General features: G+C 34.5%; 1 protein-coding gene across 1 annotated transcript; it reads right to left on the bottom strand.

Moving 5' to 3' along the window:
• Positions 1-1,127: 1,127 nt before the first annotated feature.
• LOC148947093 (general transcription factor IIH subunit 4-like) lies at positions 1,128-20,558 on the bottom strand. The gene is made up of 3 exons (XM_089097258.1): positions 20,481-20,558; positions 16,359-16,543; positions 1,128-1,596 (listed from the first exon to the last, which is right to left on the bottom strand). Exons 1-3 carry the CDS (start codon positions 20,544-20,546, stop codon positions 1,218-1,220), a joined length of 630 nt encoding a protein of 209 aa, XP_088953384.1. The 5' UTR covers positions 20,547-20,558; the 3' UTR covers positions 1,128-1,217.
• Between the last annotated feature and the right edge of the window lie 3,618 nt (positions 20,559-24,176).

The raw sequence follows: 24,176 nt of genomic DNA, 5'->3' as shown, positions 1-24,176 counted from the left end.
CTTGTACTTCTTTTGTATTTTTGCACTCTACTCGATGTAAGATAAACAGCCAACTTCGAATCTACTTGTTTTGTGCTCTGTATTTTTGTGTTTTGCGTTTGTGTACTCTGTCTTTTGTTTTTGCAGTCTACTTTATGCTCGACACATTGTCTACTTTAAATTTACTCTGACTGATTTGTTTTGTGCACCGTGTTTTCGTACTTTGTCTTTTGTGTACTCTACTTTATGCTAGACACATTGTCTACTTTAAATCTACTCTTACTGATTTGTTTCGAGCGCCGTGTTTTCGTACTTTGTCTTTTGTGTATTCTATTTTATGCTAGACACATTGTCTACTTTAAATCTACTCTTACTGGTTCGTTTTGCGCACCATGTTTTCGTACTTTGTCTTTTGTGTACTCTACTTTATGCTAGACACATTGTCTACTTTAAATCTACTCTTACTGATTTGTTTTGTGCACCGTGTTTTCGTACTTTGTTTTTTTTGTACACTCTACTTTATGCTAGACACACTGTCTACTTTAAATCTACTCTTACTGATTTGTTTTGTGCACCGTGTTTTCGTACTTTGTCTTTTGTGTACTCTACTTTATGCTAGACACGTTGTCTACTTTAAATCTAATCTTACTGATTTGTTTTGTGCACCGTGTTTTCTTACTTTGTCTTTTGTGTACTCTACTTTATGCTAGACACATTGTCTACTTTAAATCTACTCTTACTGATTTGTTTTGAGCACCGTGTTTTCGTACTTTATCTTTTGTGTACTCTACTTTATGCTAGACACATTGTCTACTTTAAATCTACTCTTACTGGTTTGTTTTGTGCACTGTGTTTTCGTACTTTGTCTTTTGTGTACTCTACTTTATCCTAGACACATTGTCTACTTTAAATCTACTCTAACTGATTTGTTTTGGGTAGGGTGACATATGAGCAGCTTAATTTCTATTCAACCATTAAAGTAATTAAACTATAAAATTAATTTATTTGTTGATTTAAGTTATATTAAATTAATTTATATTTAAAAAGAAAAAACCCTTAAAATAAGATTAAAACAAAACAAAGTGCTAGAAAATGATAATGGAATTTCAAATCACTACTTTTTTTGTTATGCTATCCACTTAAATTTTGCAAATGTACCCATTGATATTCACCTGAAAGTCAAAAGTTTTATTTTACTGGTGTTTTTTATTATAACAAAAAAATAAAAGGGGATACATCTATCTATCCCTTGAATGCCTTTTCCAAAACTTTTTCACCTCATCATGACCTTCCTTAGTAACTACAATTGTTCGGCGCGGTTCACTCTCCCACACTAATACATTGATCTCTTTTGCATAATTTCGGAGCAGCTCAAAATCAGCTGCAGACAAAAACTGATTGTACAGAACTCCCTCTTGGGAGGTAAGCCTCTCTCTTTCCAACTCCCAAAGTCGAATCTGATCTGCAACAACTGGATTAATCGCTGGATCATCTCTCATCTTATCACGGTAGGCGTGGCTTTTAATAAAGGCAATGATTTGGGCAGCGGTAATTCCGTGTTTGAGTGCCTCGCGGACACTGTCTCTTGTAATCACAGAGAACAATGTGCCAGGTAACCTAAAAAAACGTAATTAGGCGCAGAAAAAATGCAACTAATACAATAGCCGTCATTCTCAAAGTGCAGCAAAAATAATTTTTTTATTGCACTCCCCTTGTGACAGAGCAGCGAAAAAAAGGATTCAACTTTAGTATACAAACTGGTGGTTGGGGGTGGGAGTGTACCCCATATGTAACAAATATATGTTCGTTGTTAGCTTACTAATTTAGCCATAATTATTAGCTATAATTGGCTTATTAATAATTTGCAGCTCTTTTACTCTATTTCTTGATTAAATAGTTTCTTAGACCACACTGCTTTTCCACTTACAGAATTTCAGAGAGAAAAAACGAGTATAATTTAAATAAAACAGTGAAAAAAAAACCACAAGAAGCATTGAATAATAAAAATCCCAATTTTCGACTCCACGTCCGGGAACCTTTATCAACGAAAAAAATGTTAAAGTTCAATTGGAGGTGGAATCGAAATATTCGAATTGTTATTATATAAGGTTTTTATACCCGTTTTTTCTCTCTCTTAAGCCCTGTACAATTTTTGATTAACATTTAGGGATTACATTGACTGCATCACGAACACTGTCTCTTCTTATTAGAGAGGAGACCGTGCCAAAAAGGAAACACATTTAGGCAGAAAACATCTTCTTTTTTATTAATTGTGCTAGGTAAAGAGCTCAAAGTTGGTCCTATGGCCAGCCTGCCTGCCTTCATATACACACATCACTTAACAAATCCTACAGACAAGGCCGTATCCAGGGGAGGGATTAGGCGAAATTTTGTGCGACTCGTAAAAACTCCACAACAATGCATATAAACAATTTTTTGATGCATTTTGAAGTTTTTTTTGTACCCATCCCCCACACCCCCGAAAAAAACTGAAAACGGTAAGGAAAAAAACTAGATATGGCCTTGCCTACATATTTTTAATAAAAAACGAACAATAAGTATTTTGCATCATTGTATGAACAATAATATATAATCCCATGCATCTCAGTAGCACAGCTTGGATACTCGGCGAGTAGACAGACTCTTTACCTCAAGAGAAAGAAGTAGAAACTCAGAAATAGTAAAAAATAGAAACAGCAGAAGTGACAAAGAATCTATAAGAAAAATTGAGGGTGTTTGAAAAGAGCTTTCAGAAAGTTAAAAAAACCACAGAAGTGATAAAAAATAGAAAAAAAGCGATAGAAAATGTAAATGATAAAATGAAGTTGTCTACAAGCAGTTTTCAACAAGCTGCTTGACTTCGCCTCAAGAGTAAGGCAAGGGCATAAGGCAAGACTGCTTTTCCACTCTTTTAAATCAAATCATCTTCTTAATAAGTTTCAAGTTTTTTCTATGAAGAAGAAGAAGAAGATAGAGAAGAGGGGATGGGGAAAAAGATTGAAGTACAACTCAACTTAACTAATGAATAAATTAATTAATGGATTTTTATTATATAAATTCAGTTTTCATCGTTCTTTCAAAGGCAAAGTGGATACACTAGACATATTAATTAGGATATTGGAAATATGTATTAGAAACTAGAAACTGCGGGTTTTTTCCTTTATAGAGTGATCTCTAAACATGATTAATGTTTGTAGAACTTACCAAACCTTTCACGACAAATATTCCACTAACTGAGTTTCAAGTTATCAGAGTTTTATATAAACATAAAGAAGAAAATTAGAAAAAGAAGAACAACAACAAAAAATAGAATGAACAATAAAAAAAACACAAGAATGAGTAAATATAACTTTGCCGAAATAAGGAGAGATAAAAGCAACTAGAAAGATAATAAACGCTAAGATTAATATGGCTTCAAGCAGAAACTCGTAAATAGCCACAGAAGATGAAGCATTAATAGTATTGTAAACACATAAAATTTGGGGCTGAAGGACAGCAGCAACATTTTAAGAAATTTAAAATAAATTTCTTGTGAATTATTATCTCGATTTATCGGTAGTTGTACCGAACCAATCGTACTCAAAATCCTCCTCAGGGCAATACTGTGGTGTTTCTTTTGTGGATGGTGAAGTTTTCCCCACAGTAGAGTGCAGAAGGTCTGTTATCATTGTAATATCCTTTCTTGTTTTAGTTTCAAGCTTATTCCAATAGGGAATGCTTAGAAGTCCTCCAAAAAAAGTCCCCCCAGATCCCACCCCACATACCAGTGAAATTGATACCCATGTTGGCTGGTCAAGCTCATTATCACAAAGTTCACATGATAGCTCCAATTCTGACAATAGGACAATAATCAGATTAGGGACTAACGTCAGTGTAAATTATGACGATGCGTTTTAAAGGGTTCTTTCTACAAAGTCTAAAAAAAGGGAAAAAATCTTCCCTCTCAAAATCCCTACCCGCCTTCCTGCCGATGATCCTCCCTACCAAAACTGAGGAATTTACCTTAAATTTATAGTTATACCTCCATTGAAATAAAAAAAATTAATGCAATAAGAGTTGCAATTTTCATTTTGCTAAAATCAATGTTCTCTCTTAATATTCACCGTGACGGATCTCTGCTAATAGCTGCCCAAGATCAGAAATCAGCAGACACAATAATTAATCTAAAATCCCTTCTAAATACCCCAATTAATGCATCTAAATGGAACCCAAAACAATCCCCAAAGAAAATAGTAGTTTATAATGTTCCCCCAGAGATACCCATTCAGGAGTTAAAAGAAGGGCTCTCAGATAGGGCTGGCAACACAATCCCAGTTGAAGATGTTACCCAACTTGGTAAACCTAACTCTAATGGCCTAAAAACAAGTAGATCCTTCTTACTTACACTGAAGGAAAAAATTAATATCCCAGAAAAGTTATTCCTATTTGGGCACGCACAAGGAATACAAACCAAAGCCTATCCAGTGTCAGAAGTGTCTCAAACTGGGACACACAACAAACAAATGAAATGAAATTCTCCTAGCGTGTAGCAATTGTATAGCATTCCATCCTAAAGAGTTGACAACTTGCAACAACACTCAGCCTACATGTATCAATTGCAAAGGCCCACATGAATCTACCAATAAATCACTATGCCCTGCATATAAGAAAAGAGCACTAACACTCCAAAAAGCAACAGAGAAGGCCATTCCATACCCCTTTGCAGCAATTAAAGCAAATGCTGCCCAACAATACCAAATAAAGTCCATAATGAAACCAACCAAAACTCCCAAGTCAAACACCCCCAATGCATCAAGTACCTCTTATAAAACACCATCCTCTAAGCCCCCTAGCTCACATCCCTATCAGAAAGAATCACCAAGTCAACAAGCCTCCTTGTCCAGTGAGATGAGGTCAGCCTGGCCCCCCCTCCCAAGAAGAAACAAACCAGAAACACTACCTAGAATTAATCCCTTAACTGACAAACAGGATGCACAACTAAACCAGCAATCCCCAAATATATGCTTATTCATTTTAAACTGGAATGCAGTCGAGGCCATGAATGTACATAAATTATAGAAAACAAAAATCAATGCAGAATCGGCAAAAATCTACATCCCTGATGATATGCTCATTCAAGCAAAAAAAAATCTTGCTTTACTATTAACAAAGCTGAACATTGATACACAGTCATATGAAAAATAAATCAACAACACGACACATATCAATATTCCAGTGGAACGTAAGATCACTCACAGAAAATAAGCTAAATGAACTATTATCTTTTATGAATAATAAATACATCAATATTGCTTGCCTCCAGGAAACTCATTTAACCCAAAATCAACAAATTAAGTCTGTGGGATATACTATCCTGAGAAAGGATAGATTATCAGAGAGAAAAGGAGGTGGAGTAGCTTTAATTGTTAGTAATTATATAAAATTCTGTGGCATCAACTTTCCAGATTTTGTAAATGATGTTGATGCAATTGGTATCAGTGTTTGGCTGAATAATACAAAAACTTACATAATAAGCTTTTATAACCCTAATGGCCAAACTACAGATGCCATGGATTTCTTCAATTATATAAATAATTCTAATATGTTTAAAAATATCATAATTTGTGGAGACTTCAATGCCCACAGCTTTTTGTGGGGGAATAAACCAGCAAATAAAGCTGGCAAGCTCATTGAGCGTATGACTTTAAATAATATTGAATTAACTGTTGCTACCCCTCCAAACCTGAAAACATATTTCAACCACAAAAGTGGCAACTTCTCTACAATTGACCTACAAATTGTGTCATTAAATATTTTGAATAAAATTTATATAAATAAAATTGATAGTCTATGTACTGACCATTTTGCTATCGTTTGCTTCCTAAATGAACCTGCTGAAATCTTATCACATACCTCCAGATATGTCAACACTAAAGCAAATCGGCCTATGTTCCAAAATAAGCTTAATGATGAAGTTATAAGTTTCACCAAAAATTCATGCATTTCAAACACAACAGTTGACACACATGTTGAAGTTTTGGCATCTTTACTAATAAATACAGCTTATCATGCTATCCAAAGGACAACACCCAAGAAAACCTTCCCTAAACACATTCCCAAAGCATGGTGGACACATGAGTGTCAAAATAAATGGAGAACAAAAAAGGCAGCTAGGAGAGCATTCATAAAAAAACCATCACCTACTACACATTTAAAAAAAATTACAAGCAGAATCTAATCTAAAAAGGACTATAATAAATGCTAAATATAACTACTGGAATAATTTTGCAAATAATCTCCAGAGAAACACATGAGCAAATTATACATAAAGTCATAAGCCATATTTATGGGAAAAAGACTTCACCCAACCCCCTCCTGTATGAGCTTATACATAGTAATACCCATTATGACAATGATAAGGAAAAAGCTAAGCTATTTGCCACTCTTTTTGTTAATAAGCTAACATCAAATAATTGTAGCAAAATATCCCCGATCCCTATGAACCCAAGTTACCAACCACGGCCAGGATCCCAGAATATAACCAGCCCTTTTTCAATCCAGGAAATGAATAATGCAATACATCATATTAGGACCAAGACTAGCGGCAGCTATGACAACATACACCCTACATGGATAAAGAATGTCACCCCTTCATACAAACAGGAACTTCTAAAATATTTTAATCATGCTTGGGCTTCATCTATGTTCCCCAATATCTGGAAATGATCGTCCCTCCTACCAATCCTAAAGAAAAATAAACCCAAAAATAACCCTGAGTCTTAAAGACCCATAATGATTACTCCTGTGATGGGAAAAATAATGGAGAAAATTGATCTATTACCGACTCCTCTGGTTTGTTGAAAAAAAATAATGTGATCCCTCACACTCAAACTGGCTTCAGGAAACACCACTCCTCAAAATATACTTTCATAATTCTGAATAATACAATAAAAGAATCATTCTCAAAAAATAATGTCATAGTTGCAGCTTTTCTATCTTTTTAAAGGACTTGCGACAATGTGAAGCTCTAAATCCTTCTTGATAAACTTGCTATTCTTCGACTACCCCCCCAGCTAGTATCTTTCATAAAATCTTTCATAGAATTGCGAAGTTTCATTGTTTATGTCGGTTCAGCCTCTTCACCCCAAAAGACAATAACCAAAGGTCTTCCTCAGGGAGCAGTCCTCAGCTGCCTCCTCTTTGCCCTATATCTCTGCAACATGAACCTCCCCCAAATGAATCTACAATATACTGACGATCTGGTACTATGATCATCTGGCAACACCTTTGAGATATCACAGTCAAAGCTGTAAAAGTCACTTTTCCAATTAGAAAAATTCTCTCAGCATTCAGATTTACCCATTGCACCTACCAAGTCAAAAACAATCAGACTTCACCGAAATGGAAATAATGTTAATGCAAGAATATCTCAAAATGAAACAACTACTCCGCAAGATAATCATATTAATTACCTAGGTCTCATGCTCGACCAAAAACTTAATTTCTACCTCCACATTTCAAACACAATAAAAAAATGCTATAGAAAAACAAATATACTAAAAAGACTTCTTTCCACACCCTGGGGATGTAAGGAAAAAACCTTACTCCAGTTTTATAAATCACATATAAGACCCCATATTGACTATGGGCTCATTGTCTATGGTGCATGTGCAAAGACCCAGATGCAATAAATTGAAACAATACAAAATGATATAATAAGTCTCATATTTGGTCTTAGGAAACCCACAAGCACCATGTTTCTGCTTATGGAGAGTGGATTATCAACATTAAGGGAGAGACGTAGCTTTCTTTTAAAAAACATCTTACAAAAATTGAATAAATTAGCTTATACACACTTCCCAATTGGTTAAGAAATCAAGCTATATATAGAGACAGTGTGAGTAAGCATGCAATTGTTCAGAAGATAGACTCCCCATCGGCAAAAGTTTCGAGTCTTTGTTTTCCTCTCCATTGACTCGCTCAGTCTCAGAAGTACAGACTGATGTCTCAAAATAGAATACAGACCTAACCCCCACTAATCGTGCTACGACCAAAATTAACTAAACTAATACAGATACCTATAAAAACAACTTTTGAACATTTTTTGATGGTTCAAAAATGAATGAGGACGTAGCAAGAGGTGCCTTCCTTCCTCACCTGAAAATTGTAATGGGGAACGGAATTTAATTTTGCGTGAATAATATGTGCCGAGTTGAACACCACAATCATGGCATTAGAATATCTTACGAAAAACCGGCCTTTGATTGCTAATTAAAATAAGATTATAGCATTTTCTGACTATCTATCATGCCTTGAGCTGCTGGCCTCAGCTACTCAGTATAATTTGGACATTGACACTTATCATTGTCTCAGTATTATAGATAATCTTGCTTCAAGTGGCATAAGAACTTATCTTCATTATATTCCTAGCCACTCTGGTATAAGTGGTAATCATCAGGTTGATGAAATAGCAAAATATGCTATAAATATTGACCAGACAAGTGGGAGACAAATCCCGATTAGAGATATTTTCCGATGGAGACTATCAGATATCAATTTTAACAAAAATAATCCTATCCTTTTCCCCTTTCCCAATCAGTATTATACTAAAATCTATGATGGAATCTTTTCTGGAACCACTGGAAAAACTTGTTTTACCTCCGTGTACGTGTTTCCTAATTCAACTGATTAATCTACATCGTCTCCTCTTTGCAGACATTGAAATGTCAATAATGAAACAATTGGTCATTGTTATTTTGAATGTAATATACTAACATCTATACAACATACCTTGCTTTGTAAACTGTTAAAATGCTTCAAACACCACAAAATCTCGCTATTAGCCAAGAGCCTAGCCAACTATACCTGCACACATCATAGAAATCGACATCTATCATCTCATAATTCAATTCCTTGAGTTAAAACATATACTGAAATATATATGAAAATTTCTAATAAATAAAAGACGATTAAGCCAGTGGGTTTGTAACCCATAAAGTAAGGCATAAGGAAAAGGGCTAAATAGTATTTCCGAAAAGCCTACCTGCTGTTAAACAGAAGAAGAAATGGATTATGAAAACAGAAAGAAGAGCACAGAAATAAGCACAGAAAAAAATCACAAAAATAAGCAATGTGAGAAACAATACAAAATGTAAGAGAACGCTACTATTACAGATGCTTGTAATAAAAAAAAAACAAAAAAACGTGAATACCTCAAGTACCTTTTCAATGTGACAAAACTTGTCGTTAGGTTATTAGCATTCAAGCCTTCAGGAACTGATAGAATTTATCTCAGCTTTTCAGGAGTGGTGCCAATTGGGGGCGGGGTAGTTGAGCAAGGCTGGAATTTGCCCCCCAGATTTTTTCCTCTCAAAAATATCGAATAACACCTTTTTTCTGGTATTTTCAATGAAAAATACCCTTTTTGGAATTTACATCAGAAAAATTTGAAAAAAATTCCCTCCCCTAGATTTTGAAAAATATATTATCAGCGAGCATGTCTGATCATAATGATCATCTGATCTGATCGGTGATAACTGATCATGTCTTCAAAACCAACAAACACTTCTTTTTTCAACAGCCTCTGAAGATTTCTCCTTTTAGGGAGGGGGGGTCACCCCCCCCCCCCCCCCCACACACACACACCTGATATTTTGTCCGACTCATCAAAAAGTAACAAAAAGGCTTATATAGAATTTTCTTAAAATACAAAAAAAAAAACTTTTCAATCAAGGCAAACATCAAAAGAGTTAATCAAACTTATCAACCTTTAGAGAGCTCCCATCCCCTTGACGGGGAGACGGTGGTAGCTTGTGAAACTTCAAATGACTCCAAGAAATTTTTACATATTTTGAGTCTACAATGAAAAAATTAGATTGTGTCTGAAAAGGTTTTTAAGATGTTTTCCGACTTCTGTCCCGAAGCTTGAATACTTTCATTATGACACTATAGCACTGATAACTTTATTTTGTAGAAGTATTTTCCCGAAAATATTTGAGACCAAATCTATCTTTTCTATTTGGAAATGCCAAAAATAGAGCATTTTGTAGGCTGTGCCATTTAAAATTTAGGAGGTCACCATTAACCACTGAAGAGAGATTTGCGCCTCCTAAACGATGAAGAAATTAGGAGAGTTTATGACCTTGTAAATCTTAGACTCAAGTCATGTCATGATCAATTTCAGTCATGATTCATTGCTCAACCGGTTAAGACCGTATTGCTTGCTATCGCCCACTCTATGAATCACGAAATGAAATGAATGACGATGGATTATTGCTAAATTATCTGCATGCTGTGATATAATGAAAACTTTGTACAATCTGATAATACACAATCTGAAAATACAAGCCTTTCCCTAAATAAAACTCAACAACGGAAATGATTAGCCGTTATTCCCCCAAAGTGATTTAAGGCTCAAATTATTCGTGATATGAGATTAAAGGAATAGTACAGTGGGGGAAAAGGACTTATTTAGGACTGGTGGCTTCTTCTTTTGCCAGTAAGTCAATTTTAGCTATTACTAAGTTAAGATGGGCAAGAAAAAAAAAAAAAGGAGTCGTCCAGATATTGATTCTAGCGAAGATATTGCCACAAGTAGCCCAAATACGTCAGGAAATCCAGATATATTCGGAAGCCAGTGGCAGCTCAGGTTTCGTTAATGAGCCTATCAGAGGAATTTGCAAAGATGATGAACATTATACGTGAAACTCATAGCTCAGCCTAATCAATTGAACAGCGATTCGTTGTAGTAGAAAATAGAATAAAAGCAATTGAATCAGAGCAATTAGCCTTAAGGTCTGAATTATCCGGGATTAAGGCTTGTACAAATGCTGTGGAAAATGACATTTCTTTGTTGAAAAACGATAATTTTAACCTGCAGTCAGAAGTTAAATATTTTAAAGAAAAGACCCTAAGTATGTCTGATAGGCTTATGGCTGCAGAGTATCAGCCTAACGAAAATAATTTGGTTGTATGGAATGCAATCTGTGAGGATCAAGATCAAGCCAAACGTATGTTTACCGAGATATGTACGGATGGACTAAATTTACCAGTGATACCCCATTTTTCAGTTGTTGCAATAGAAAAGGATAAGAAATTTTTTAAGGTTAATGTAAAAAACCGTGGAAACAAGATTGAAATCCTTAAAAATGGGAAGAAGCTTAAAGGAAGAAATATAGCAAACCAGGGAAACATTTATGTGAGTGATGATGCCCCATTTTCTGTGAGAGAGGCAAGAAAAAAACTTTATGAAAAAAAATTGTGTCTTAAAACGATGGGTATCATTTCATGGGTATCAAACACAGTTCCACCATACCTTCAGTTTGAACGTCCGGGTGGTACGAAAATGAAGTTTACGTGTGATGAATGGATTGAGGAACTAGCACATAAGCCTCCTCCCTCCACAGCTTCCAGAGGTGCTAAAAAATGAGTGTTTTATTGAATGTGTTTAGTTTACTTATTGGTTAATTATCTTTTCTTTTTCGCTTGGTTTAATCAAATAGATATGGAAAAATTGATAGTGATGATTTTGAATTTTTTGGGTTAATGATGATTTTTAGTTTTGAGTAAATAATTTAAAATTCTGTTAATGTGAAATTATTTTGAGTGGGTGGTAGCGCGCTGATGTCTTTGAATGGTTTTGCTTTATGCCATGAAGCTTGCAATAGTTTGCTTTTTTAAATTGTATGTCCGCTTTGACGGAATATATTTTGTTATTTTTTTTTGTATTTATCTAGGTCTAGGTATATGTTTAGTTGATAATGATTTTTCCGCCACCGCTACCCTCTACCGTCACATACATTAACTTTTATTGATGATGGTTAGAGATATCGTTTTTCCTCCTGGGAACAGCAATGTCCTGCAACTTGAAAGTCGAAGGGTTGATATTTCCAGCCAGTTTAATGAAAGGATAAATAGAAATTTAGATATTAATGCCACTGAGATTTTCACAAATGAACCATCAAATATCTTTAAGGAAGAAACAATACCCTTGTATTGTTATAGGGGCCGTTTTGGCCTAAACATATTTCATTTGAACTGTCAGGGATCGAATTTTGGGCATAGTTTTTTTTTCAGAATTAATTAATACTAATGTCTTTCAGGTGATCGCTTTAACTGAAACGTGGTTAAAAGATAATAACTTGCAATTACTAGATATCCCTGGTTACAATTAATATGTAAGGAATCGAGAGTATTACCAACATGGAGGCCTAGCAGCTTACATTCAGGCTGATTATAAGGTTTCAATAAGAGAAGATCTTACAATATATAGAGAGAAAGTTTGCGAGTGTTTTGCTTTACATATAACTAGAGAGAATTTGAATTTTTGTATTGTTGTAGTGTATAGACCTCCACAGAGCCTGCTCCAAGACTTTATGGACCTATTTGAAGAACAATTAATGAAACTTCCGATTAACTCTATGCCATGTTTTATTATGGGGGATTTTAATATTGACCTTATTGATCAGTCATCTGCTAGCACTGAATTTATTAATAGAAGTTTATCCAATGGGTTTCATCCTTGTATAAATATCCCTACAAGAATTGCAGGAACATCAGCTAAGCTTCTGGATAACATCCTTTCTAATGTACCCTTGAGTCTTCCCAGGGTCCTTATCAACGATGTATCTGACCACTTTGGAGTTTCAGCTAGCTTTAGAACTGTCACGAAGGTGGTTAAAGGCAAAAATCAAGGATTCCAGTGATCAGTAAAAATGCGATTGTAAAACTAAAAAATGATATAGAAAAGGTGGATTGCTACGATGTTCTAGGCGAAGTTCAGGACAAAAATTCAAAGTTTGTTTTATTTTATGAAAATTTGCAGAGTTTGATAAGTCAAATAGTCATATTGAAATTGTTTAATAGAGAGCACTCAAGTAAAAAACATCGGAGTAGTCTTGTGATTATGAAGCAAATAAATGTAAGAGATAAATTTTTTAGAGCTCAAATAATTAATTCGACACAAGAAAATAAGCAATTATATAAAATTTATCGAAATAGGTTGAATACAATTTTAAGAAATGAAAAAAAGAAATATTTTGAGAAAAAGTTTAAGGAGGTCGAAAGATGCCCTAAGAAAACCTGGGGACTAATAAAAGAAGTGATTGGATTAAAATTAAATAGTGTACCTGATGAATTAGTTAGTTTAATGGGAAAGAATTTGAATTCTGAAAAGGACATATGCAATGAATTTCAGAGTTATTTTTCGAATATTGGTCTGAATTTAGCTATGTCAGTTGTGCCTGATAGTGGTGACCCAACTTCCGAGTCCTTACTGAGGGACCCCATTGATGTGTCTCTTCACCTTAGACTTCTAACAGTTGATGAAATTAAAAAAATTATTTATGGGTTGGGTAGTAATTCATCTGGTAGCGATCATATTACTCTAAAAACGCATAAATGTATTTTTCCTGTTATAGCTGAAGTTTTATGTGGGTTAATTAATGAGTGTATTCGTGAAGGAAAATTCCCAGACTGTTTTAAAGTTGCCCATGTAACCCCAATTCATAAGGGTGGTATTCAAAACGACCCAGGAAACTATAGACCGATATCTGTTTTACACATTATTTCCCGTGTTTTAGAGAAGTGTTTTAGTATTAGAACGATAAGTTTTTTGGAGGATCATAAGTTACTGGTAGAGACACAATTTGGGTTCCGTAGAAAAAGGACAACGGAACAGGAGATGATTTATTTGACAACTATTATTAATGATGTATTAGATAAAGGTTTCAAAATATGAGCTATATTTTTATATCTGATGAAAGCTTTCGATACTGTGGATCATGAACTTCTACTTAAGAAGTGTGAGGTGTATGGTTTGAGGGGTAAATCATTAAATTTTTTAAGAAATTTTTTAAGTAATCGTTATCAGTATGTCCAACTAAATGATTCTTCTTCCGAAAAAAAGCGTATTGAAATAGGTGTTCCGCAAGGATCAGTTTTCGGTCCTAAATTATTCTTGATATTTATTAATGATTTACCAAATTGTCTAAATAATTTTTCCTATGGAATAAATGAACTAACGGTAAACCCGACTAATGACACAGTTTCACTTTTTGCTGATGACACAACAGCCATTAGCACAGCTAAGACAGCGGAGCTGCTACAGATTTCCATGAAGGAATCAGTTAATGGAATTATAGCATGACTGAGGGTAAATAAATTAAGGATTAACATGGCTAAGTCTAACTTTATTATTTTCTCGCGATCATCAAACTTTTACCCATGGATCAAGGAATTAGTATGTCCAATGGCGTTATAAAACGGACTGTCTCTTTTAAATACCTTGGGATTGTAATAGATGAAACTCTATCTTTTAAGCAACGTGTAACTTTAACTAGCAAAATTCTGGCAACAAATCTCGGTATAATGAAGAAACTCCAACATTGTTTTCCCAAGTCTGTCCTTCGCCATCTTTATTTTTCTTTAATACACTCGTATATACTTTATTGTTCGAGTATTTGGCTTTCTACTTTTTCTTCTACCCTAAAACCAATAAGAGTTCTACAAAATCATGCGGTAAGAATTTTAGCCGGTATGTCTGTTAGAGAAATTTACCCAACTTTAAAAATTTTGCCGGCTGCAGGCCTTCGTGAGTTCTATGTATTGTGGTTTATTTTTGGACTGCAGCAGGATGTTCAGCCTCGTTGTTTTGGTGATTTATTGTCCATTAGGTCTACTGTTCATTCTCATGATACAAGGGGTAGCGCGGACTTCTGTGTACCTAGAGGTATATCTTCCCGTTCATGTTTTTCTGTTTTTTATAGAGATACGTGGAAATAGAATAGTTTGAATAGTGATATTAAGACTATTGGTGACCCCAATATTTTTAGAAAAATCATTAAGGAACTGCTTTTTGCTGAATATGAGTTTTGACTGATTAACCGATTTATCTTTGTGGGGGTTCTGTTGTAAGATGTTTCCAGAGGAAGTATAATATATGATATTATTTTGTATTTATTGTTTAGTGTGATGGTATTAGTGGTGTCGGTGTCCAAGTATTCTTTGTTTTAAGGATTTTGTTTTCTCTACCTCCCCCACGGACAAGCTTTGCTTTTTAGGGGAGGCAGCAATAATTTTTTGTTGATATGTTTTTTTTTCAATAAATCCTTCTTCTTCTTACACCAGTCAGTTTTTTTCCATCCATTTTTTGGTTTATAAATTTCAAACTTTAGATTTAATTTACTTCAAAGTTTGAAAGCTCATAACTTTGGATTGTATCATTTTCCAAGCAATCTTTCACTCACAAGACCAACTTTTTTATTTTTGCAAAATATGTAAGTTTTCAGGGGAGGGGGGGCACCTTTCAAAACTTTTAATTTGGCTACCCGCTGGAAGGAGGATATACCTACCCCCTAGAAGTCGTATTATTATATTTTCTGCTATAAGAGAAATTAACACTAAAAAGACTATTTATACATTGCTACAGACACTGGATTATCTTACTCTAGTTTGGACACACTTAATATACAATTTGTTAATAGCAAAAGGCACTAGACGTAGCAATTTCATTTAAAATGAGCCCTTAAACAGCTCTCCATGATGTTCGAGGGCCCAGCTAGCTGCGGAGAAAATAAACTGAAGAAAAAGATGCTTTCGATGCAGAATATCGTGGTTTCAGCCACTTTCCTTGTTTTTAGAGTAAATGCTACTGTTTTATCCTTAAAGGGGTTCCGGCCAAAGGCAGTTGCAATGGTGTACTTTGTGATTCAATCTGACACCATTTTTAGGGGTTTTGGACTATTTTTTTAAATTACTATGGGACGTCTTCGTCTCTTACTAGGGTGCAACTATCGCTGCAACCACGATCTCTGAAGTAACGAGTCTATTTTTGTATTTATTTCGTAGAGAAATAATCGAAAGGGTGGCCTTAAACTATCTAATTTTGCAATTATATATCACTGTTGTAATAAGTATCTGTCATTTACTTAGTTTTGTAATTTTATGCATATGTATTGTTTAAAATCTTTCCCGTGTCGGAGTCAGGAGAAGCATTGGACCCACCCCCTCCCCTTATCTACTTCATGGGCGGACTTTCCCGCAAGTCGTAATTTAAGCATTGTAGTTTCATTGGAGAACAAAAGGATTGACGACGACTCTTACCCGCCCGTAGAAGGGTTTCCAACTCATCGCACATTGAATCCAGTCACTGTGTCGATATTATCGATTATCTCCCTTTAAACCACATAGTTCTTTGCTGATTTGATACCCCCCCCCCTACCAACAAACAAAGTGTGTAAACGTACTGGAGACAACTACTTAAATAAAAAATCGCCCTATTTGCCAAACAAACATTTTTAGGCCGGCAAATGACAAAAGAGTAGCAAATATTCAGATTCAATAACCCACCCCCCCCCCCCCCCGACTAATACTAAAACAACGTAGCAATAGAGTGGCAGTACCTATACATCGGTTCAGCAAATAATGAGATCAAAGCTATTTGTAGTTCAGAGTCTGTGTAGGCTGTGAGTCGATAATTGCTTTCTACTATCATGTAGCTCTGATTTTCCATTTCAAGTCGATGCGAGGACGCTCCAGGTATGACACTCAAAGCCAATCTGGTAGGATAGAATCGACCATCCTTGCGCTGCAAAGAAATTTGCATTTAAACTGATATTGTTTTTCTAAAACAGCATCTAGCGTTATCCAGAAAAACTGTGGTTATTTAAAATAACAAATAAATAAATAATTGTCTTTTTTTAAACTTTGCTGAACATTACGCTGAAGAAAAGAAAATTATACCAAAAGGGCATAACAGGTAGCATATATATATATATATATATATATATATATATATATATATATATATATATATATATATATATATATATATATATATATATATATATATATTATATATATATATATATATATATATATATATATATATATATATATATATATATATATATATATATATATATATATATATATATATATATATATATATATATATATATATATATATATATATATATATATATATGTATTCTTTTAATTAGCCAATCCTTTGCACCTGTTTTACATACTAGCACACTCCCTTTCTACTATTCCAGTTTTTTCATCTACAGTTCCACATTAAGTATACCTTCGAAACAGATTGAGATGGATGGAATTAAATTTGACAGTAATTGTTTTGTTTTTTTTTTTGCTTTGGGATCATGATACTATGTTGTTTTATTGTGTATGAATGATTTGTGTAAGTTTTTTTTTGTCGGCACACGGTTTGGCCCTTCTGCTTATTATAAATTATACTTTTTTTTTCTCTCTATTTTTTTTATTTTTGTTTGTAGCACACCCTCGCAAGCGACGCTTTTGGTGTGCTGCCGATTGATTTTGTCTCTGTTTTTTTTTTCGGATAATACATTGCTATTACCACTACTACTTACTACTGATGCTTTATAGCTAGCCTTTGGTGTGTACCTGTTTCACATACTAGCAGACTCTTTTTCTATTATCCCATTTTTCCCTCCACGACTATTCCAATTTTTTCAATTATTATTCCAAAATTTTCAGCTACTATTACATATTTTGAACTTGCCTGTGTTTAACACATGTTTCATATGCTAGCACACTCCGTTTATATTCTCCCACTTTATTCCACTATTATTTTCAACCACAATTCCACATTTTTAAATGGCCTTTCTTTTACACCTGGGTTACATATCAACATAATCCGTTTTTACAATTCCACTTTTTTGCAACTACTATTCCAAATTCTTCAACTACTATTCCATATACTGAACTTGCCTGTGTTTTTCACATGTTTCATATCCTATTATATTCCGTTTCTGGTATCCGTTTCTTCTGTGATTTTTCGAATATTCTACGTTTTGGACCGTTTTTTTTTTTTGCATAACAGGCTCATCTACTTCCAAGAAAAAAAAAGACGCATGCCTGATCCCAAGGCCATGTCCAGGTTTTTTTTTCAGGGGGGGGGATAAAGCTTTACAAAACGCAACAAAAAATAATTGCATGTATTTTTGTTGCTCTTTTACGAGTCAGACAAAAATTCGTGGGAGGGGGGTCAAACCGGGTGCCCTCTTCCTTGATACGGCCATGCCTGAGCCAGACTTAAGTCACTCCTGTGGACCAATTTTAACTCTGATTGGCCAAGATTATATATTTTTTTGTTGGGAAGTGTTTTTATTACCTGGATAGATTAATAATTTGGTCTTACAGGGGGTGGGGGGGTTTCGCAAACTCCCTTTACTTCCCCCCTATGAGTATTCTTTGTCATGACAAACATTGAATCAAGAGTTAATATTCTTGGCTCTTTTCTCAAGAAAAGTATTTAGGAAAAAGATAAATCTTAGTATTTTCTCGGGAATTACTCATTCTGTTAAAATCAGGTTTGACGAGAGAATTCTTTCCAGTACAAGATATTTTTTAATTCACTTTTTTAGATGAATATAATTTATCGATATAATTTTTCAAAAAAAAATTACTGCCTCAAACTTCCGTGTTCAAGAGTGTGCTTTAATTTTATTTATGTGACATTAATCGTCACATTTCACTATCTCATTTTTCCGTGTTAAAAAGTGTGTAAGTTCCATTGTTTTTTTTTTGTTTTTTTTTACGTCAATCGTCATAATTCATTTATCAAGCCACATTGTTCCTAGAATGTATCTTAGAAAGAGAATCCAAACAGCCCCGCCTTTTTACCCGTTACTGCGTTTACCTACTGTTTCTGTATTAAATTTTGAGCCAATTAAAAGGAAGCTAAGCCTGATTGGTCTTTTTTTGCAAGAAATTTTAAGTAAGCAAAAAATTGACATTATTTTAGCCACAGGAATTTTCACAATCAAATTCTTTGTTTTGCACTGAAACGTAGTGAAACGCATTGAAATGTAATGATTTGCAATACAAGCTTTTATTACATATATTAGACTGCAACCATAAAGTTCTCTGATTTTTTTTATTTATTAAATTAACCACATTGTTGAATTTTTTGGTTAGAGGGATTGATGATGGGTTGTACCGAATCGTTTTTTATTTGATTTTTTTGTCGTTCATTGTTTTGTTTTTGGTGGTTAACTAGGCCTAGCGGGGGGATTATTTACCGAAACAAGTTTTGCTTCAGGTTTTGTTATGTTTATTGCTGATTAATATACCCTTTCTTCCATTAAAAAAAGATAAGAATTGTTATTTTTTTTTCATTTTAGCTTGTTCAATTTGGTGAACACAGCAACATACAAAAACATGAGCAATTCTACAGCAAAGAAGGATGGCTGTGAGGCTGAGAGACTCAATTACTTAGTTATTGAGTCTATACTATATTATACTATACTATATACTATACTATACTATATTGAGTCAATTACTATAATAAAAATTAAAATATCAATGAATAGATGTCTAAAACTTGTAGTTGGGTTGTGGTAAGTAAAACATATAAATTTAAAGCTTTCATCCGATATGGGATTTTTCTCAATTGACATAAATATTTGGTAAAAATGGGGAATTTTACAATCTTTTTTTTTACTGATTGGCTAAAGGCATGGGGGGGGGGGAACTTTTCTTCAAATAAAAACAGACTTTATCCCCAGAAAATTCAATGTCTTTGTGATGGCAAGAGTTAATTATCAGATTAATTAATAGAACACCAGGATAAGGGAAGGAGACCAAAATTTTTTTTTTCTTTCCTTTTGTTTATTTTCTTTATTTATTTCTTTTATAATATGTTTACAATCGCTTTCTAAATACCTTACTTCGCAATAAGAAGTGACCATGTTTTCTTTTTACCTCCATTTCAAGCTGATTATATTAGCCTTGAAGTAAAATCTGCTCCCTTACATTTTTAATATTTATTTTTCTATTGATGTTGACAATAAGATATTAAGTAAAATGCATTTGTTGGAACAGACAGTTTCGTGTGCGTAAGACACTCAACAGTAGAAACTGGGATATGGTGGCAGATTTGTTTGCATATTTGTACACTCAAAAAAACCACTGCACACCCCACAGGCCACAACTGAGGGTCGGTCATACCACTGTAATTTCCAATTCTTTGCCAAGAGATTCGCTATCAGAAAGTGCAGCACATGCCGGAAACGGCACAATAACCAAAGACTGTCTAACAGACTGTATGCGCAAACACATTTATCCAGACTTGACTTTGGAAATGATGCACCAGTCTAGAATGTGGTGGTAGCAAAATACTGTCAAAGACAAAGTGGGGTGATTTATCTTATAAAAAGGAAATTTAAAACTTTCAAAAACAAACAAACAAGGAGCCGAAAACAAACAACGGATCCAAAAAGGGGCATGTTGAAGTGCCCATTTTTGAGAGAATATATCGGATCATGGTAAACCAGTGTTCTATGGATTCAAACGGTGAAAAAAGGTTCTTATAATATCCCCTTGATAATTCTATTGGAGTTTTTATGGTCAAGGGCACAACCAGAATATTCAGAATTCCAATTATTCGGGTCCCCCGAGAAAAAGTTAAACCCATATATTCATTGCTCCTATTTTGTTTCTTTTTGCTTTTATTTACGTTGAGCAAACATTTTCTTAAATACCTTCCGCTGAAACAGTAGTCCGAATTCTCGCAGATGTTGAATAAACTCGGCTATTTTGTCGTTCATATTTCTTGTGCAATAATCCTGGAAGTAAGTAAAAAAATGTTAAAGTAATTAGCAAATATTAGTAAAGAAATTAGCCTAATTCTCGTCGATTTTCAAAGAAAGACACCATAATTGATAGAAATCCTCGTATGTGGCGGCAAAAATTGAGTTTATGCGTAGTTTTGTTTTTATTTTTTATTTTATTTAAATTGCTTTTCCAAGCATTTGTAAATTTTTAAAAAATTCAAATAGCCTTTCGTTCATGTTTCTGGTGCAATAGTCTCGAAAGTAGTTAAATAATTTGGTATTTTGTCTAGGAGGGGGGGGGGGAGGCTAAAGATCATAAAAGTAGAAATTACAGTCGACTATTCAATTATTTTAGGACTGCATGTCTTTTCGAAAAACCTCAAGGGGAGGGGCATCTCTTGCACGTTTATGCTTTAAGCCTAAAAAAGTAGAATGAAAAATCATGCTAGAGATATTCTGATGATTCGATTAAACTATGGTACAGGCCATCCTACAACCAATAGCTGCGTTTTTGTCAGTGTGGCAATGTATGGAATTACATAAACATGTGTACTTTAAACTAAAGAGCGGCTAAATAGGACATTTTCTATGGTCGGGTAGGATCAAGGGCGTATCCAGCATATATGTTGGGAGGGAGAAGGGTTTACAAAAAAAAACTTTACAAAATGCATCAGATATTTTTTATGTGTAGTTTTCCTACTTTTTTAACAGCCGGACGAAAATTTCGGACCCCTCCCTCCCCCCTAGATACGACCCTCGGTTAGATACTCAGATCTACGTGATATAATCTTGCAAGCATAGAAGAAAAGGTCAAAACATTATTATTGCTATTTCAATTTAAGAAAATCAAGGTTCAGAAAAAATAATGTATCCTCAAAATGCATCAATATTGGTCTAAAACCTTTCATTTAGCAAAAAAAAGTTAAAATTAGAGGAGAAAGAACCTCCCTCCATAGGTACACCGAAAGTACACTAGAGGTTTTCAATCTCTAAGATACGTTTCAAGGAGGTTTAATAAGGATTTAGACTACATGAGATTCTAAAATATTGAAGTAAAAATTTAGTATCACATCCGAGTCTATTATCTACTGTATAATACCACAAATTAAGATTGCTGTCGCAAATATTGCTATTGCAAATCTAATAATTCCGAAATTTGGTCTCAAGAATCCCGAACAAAGGGGAGTAGATTTCTAGTTAATCATTAGTCTATAATAAGAGGCCCGGGGCTCTATTCCCTGTCCCACAAGGATGGGTGACAGGCCTGTTGCCCCTATCCCGGGCCAACCTGTTGGACTACCTGTCCCTGTAAGAAAGACCAAGCAACTGAAACGTCTAATCGACACCTTTTGCGTCATCAATTGCTCTGGCGGATCTTTAACCTTTCAAGAGGCTATATAAAACCATGAAAAATATACAAAACATATTCTGGACAATAGGGCATAAAACATAATCTGGGCAATTGGGCTGAAAACAAGTGATATTACTCATTTTCTTTTCATATTGGTGATGTTTTTGCTATTCACAATAAAAAGGTGGCCTTCTACTGTTTGTCTTAAAACTGACTGACCATTTTCTATTTTCCGCTTTTCTACAGTTCGAGCAACGTAGCTTTCTTTTTAGAGTTTCGTTATAAAGAATTATCAGATTGTGCCTCGGCACCAGCCCCTTTTCCCCCTTTTTCTAGACGGAATTTCATCTTTTTTTAACCCGACTTCTCGGCTTTTTCTTTTTTCTACCATCGAAACAAATTTAGGAATTCGTTTCTAAACGGAATTTCCTCATGTTTTTGAATACTTTTTGAAAACAAGAAAATAAAAATTCTGTGACTGATAAACTGAATAAAACTAAGACATTCAGAGCTGAATAAGTCTGAATACGTTAATTAAGAGCTGAACAACCTGAATACGATTAAGCACATGATTATTTACCCACAGCGCGTTTGCATTAAGGACAAAACTATGTAAAAACTTGGCGCAAACTTTCAAATCGTAAGTAACGTAACGGATACAGCACTGGACTTCACAGTCCCAACCGACGGTGCTGATCATGGCTGTTCAGCCACAAAGTGCAATGGAGGGGCCAGTCATCATGGGCTTTCAGATCTCCTCCCTGTTTAAATTCCCCGTATTTCTCCGGGAGATGGGTTGACTGAGCTTACGAAGTGACGTCAGTGACCTTTGTTACAAACCAAATAATGGGCAACACCAAGACTCGGGTCCCTATCTCGAAGGACATATTTTTTAAATAAGGGAGCGGAAACTTACAATCCCAAATAGGCCAACGAATTAAATGCATATTTCACTCTTTCCCTGTTTCCTTCCTCGATGAGCAATCCCTCCAAAGTATGGATAGAATTTTAGTCTTTTTGTTTTCTTTTTTAAACTATCCACTAAATAATAGGAAAATTGCCTTATTCCAGTAGTTATGCTACTAACTCTTGAGCTTTTTCAAACGTTAGATTGCATTTATTTATTTGTTATTTTATTGTTAGCTGTTATGTCATTTGTTTAAAGTTTTTCTAATATCTAAATTGAATAGAATACTGATAAATTGTCCCGCGGGGACAATTCTTTTTAAATTGGCCTGCGGGGCGCAGTGGTGTCGATCTCTGCTTGATAATAGGGGACCCAAAGGGCAATTTAAGCTAAAGCAACCCACCAACAAGGGCCGGAATTTGAATTTGGTGATAAGATTATGCAAAAGCGTCTACATAATAATTCAAACAAGAAGAAGTAGAATTTTAGATTATATATCTGACATGAAAAATCCACTGTTCCAACAACTTTTGCTGTTAAACTCATAGTCTTTTTAGACGTAAAGTTAACACAAACACTTCAATTAATTGCTACCAAAACAGTGCGAAGCTTCAATATGACATAACCCAATCGGTGCAAATGACTAAACGTAATTCATGAATGATTCATGGCATAAATTCTGCCAACATTTGTGATTATATTTATCTAAAATTATTTGTGATTCATGTTTTATTTTTTAGCTTTCAGAAAAAATTAACTCAACTAAACACTGAAGCATTTAAATTGCATTATTATTCTCTGATTTTAGAAAGCTTTAGGTGGTTCGATCTTTTTATATGCCCTACTTTTTTACTTCGTAGCATGACTTTACTGGCTTCCAAAAAAAGACAGGTAATTTGCGCAAGGGAAATAACACAACAATTAAGTTATTCCAGGTAAAAATCAAGAAAAAGAGAAAAAAGAGCTGATTAAGTACGTACATATAACTTTGCTTTTTTTTGGGCGGGGGGGGGTGTTGGGGTTCCAACCCCTGTTTCTTTTCCTTGGGGTTCACCCCTTCGAGTAAGTGGCATAGCAACCTTTTTGCGCCATTTTTGCATCAATAAGTGGCGACACCCGTACTTACACCCCAATAAGTGGTGAAAGCGGTAGCTAGCACTACGAACATTGGTGGCAGCAAGAACAGGAATTATTAACAGCGTTGATAATAAAAGAATTCTGCGTTTTCGAAGAGACAAGTCGAGTTACTACATAGTGATAGTAGCCTATTGTGGTTACATATAAAGAGAAAAGAAGGAAATACTCAATCAATTAACACAATTATGAAGATCTATTATGGGCTATGCCTTGTGATATCATAATTGAA

This window comes from Artemia sp. Qi Xiang Cuo, chromosome 11 (genome assembly GCF_049724085.1).
Source record: "Artemia sp. Qi Xiang Cuo chromosome 11, ASM4972408v1, whole genome shotgun sequence".
Classification (NCBI taxonomy): domain Eukaryota; kingdom Metazoa; phylum Arthropoda; class Branchiopoda; order Anostraca; family Artemiidae; genus Artemia; species Artemia sp. Qi Xiang Cuo.
Note: the sequence above shows the minus strand (reverse complement) of the source record. Positions and strands in the feature narration are given on the sequence as shown.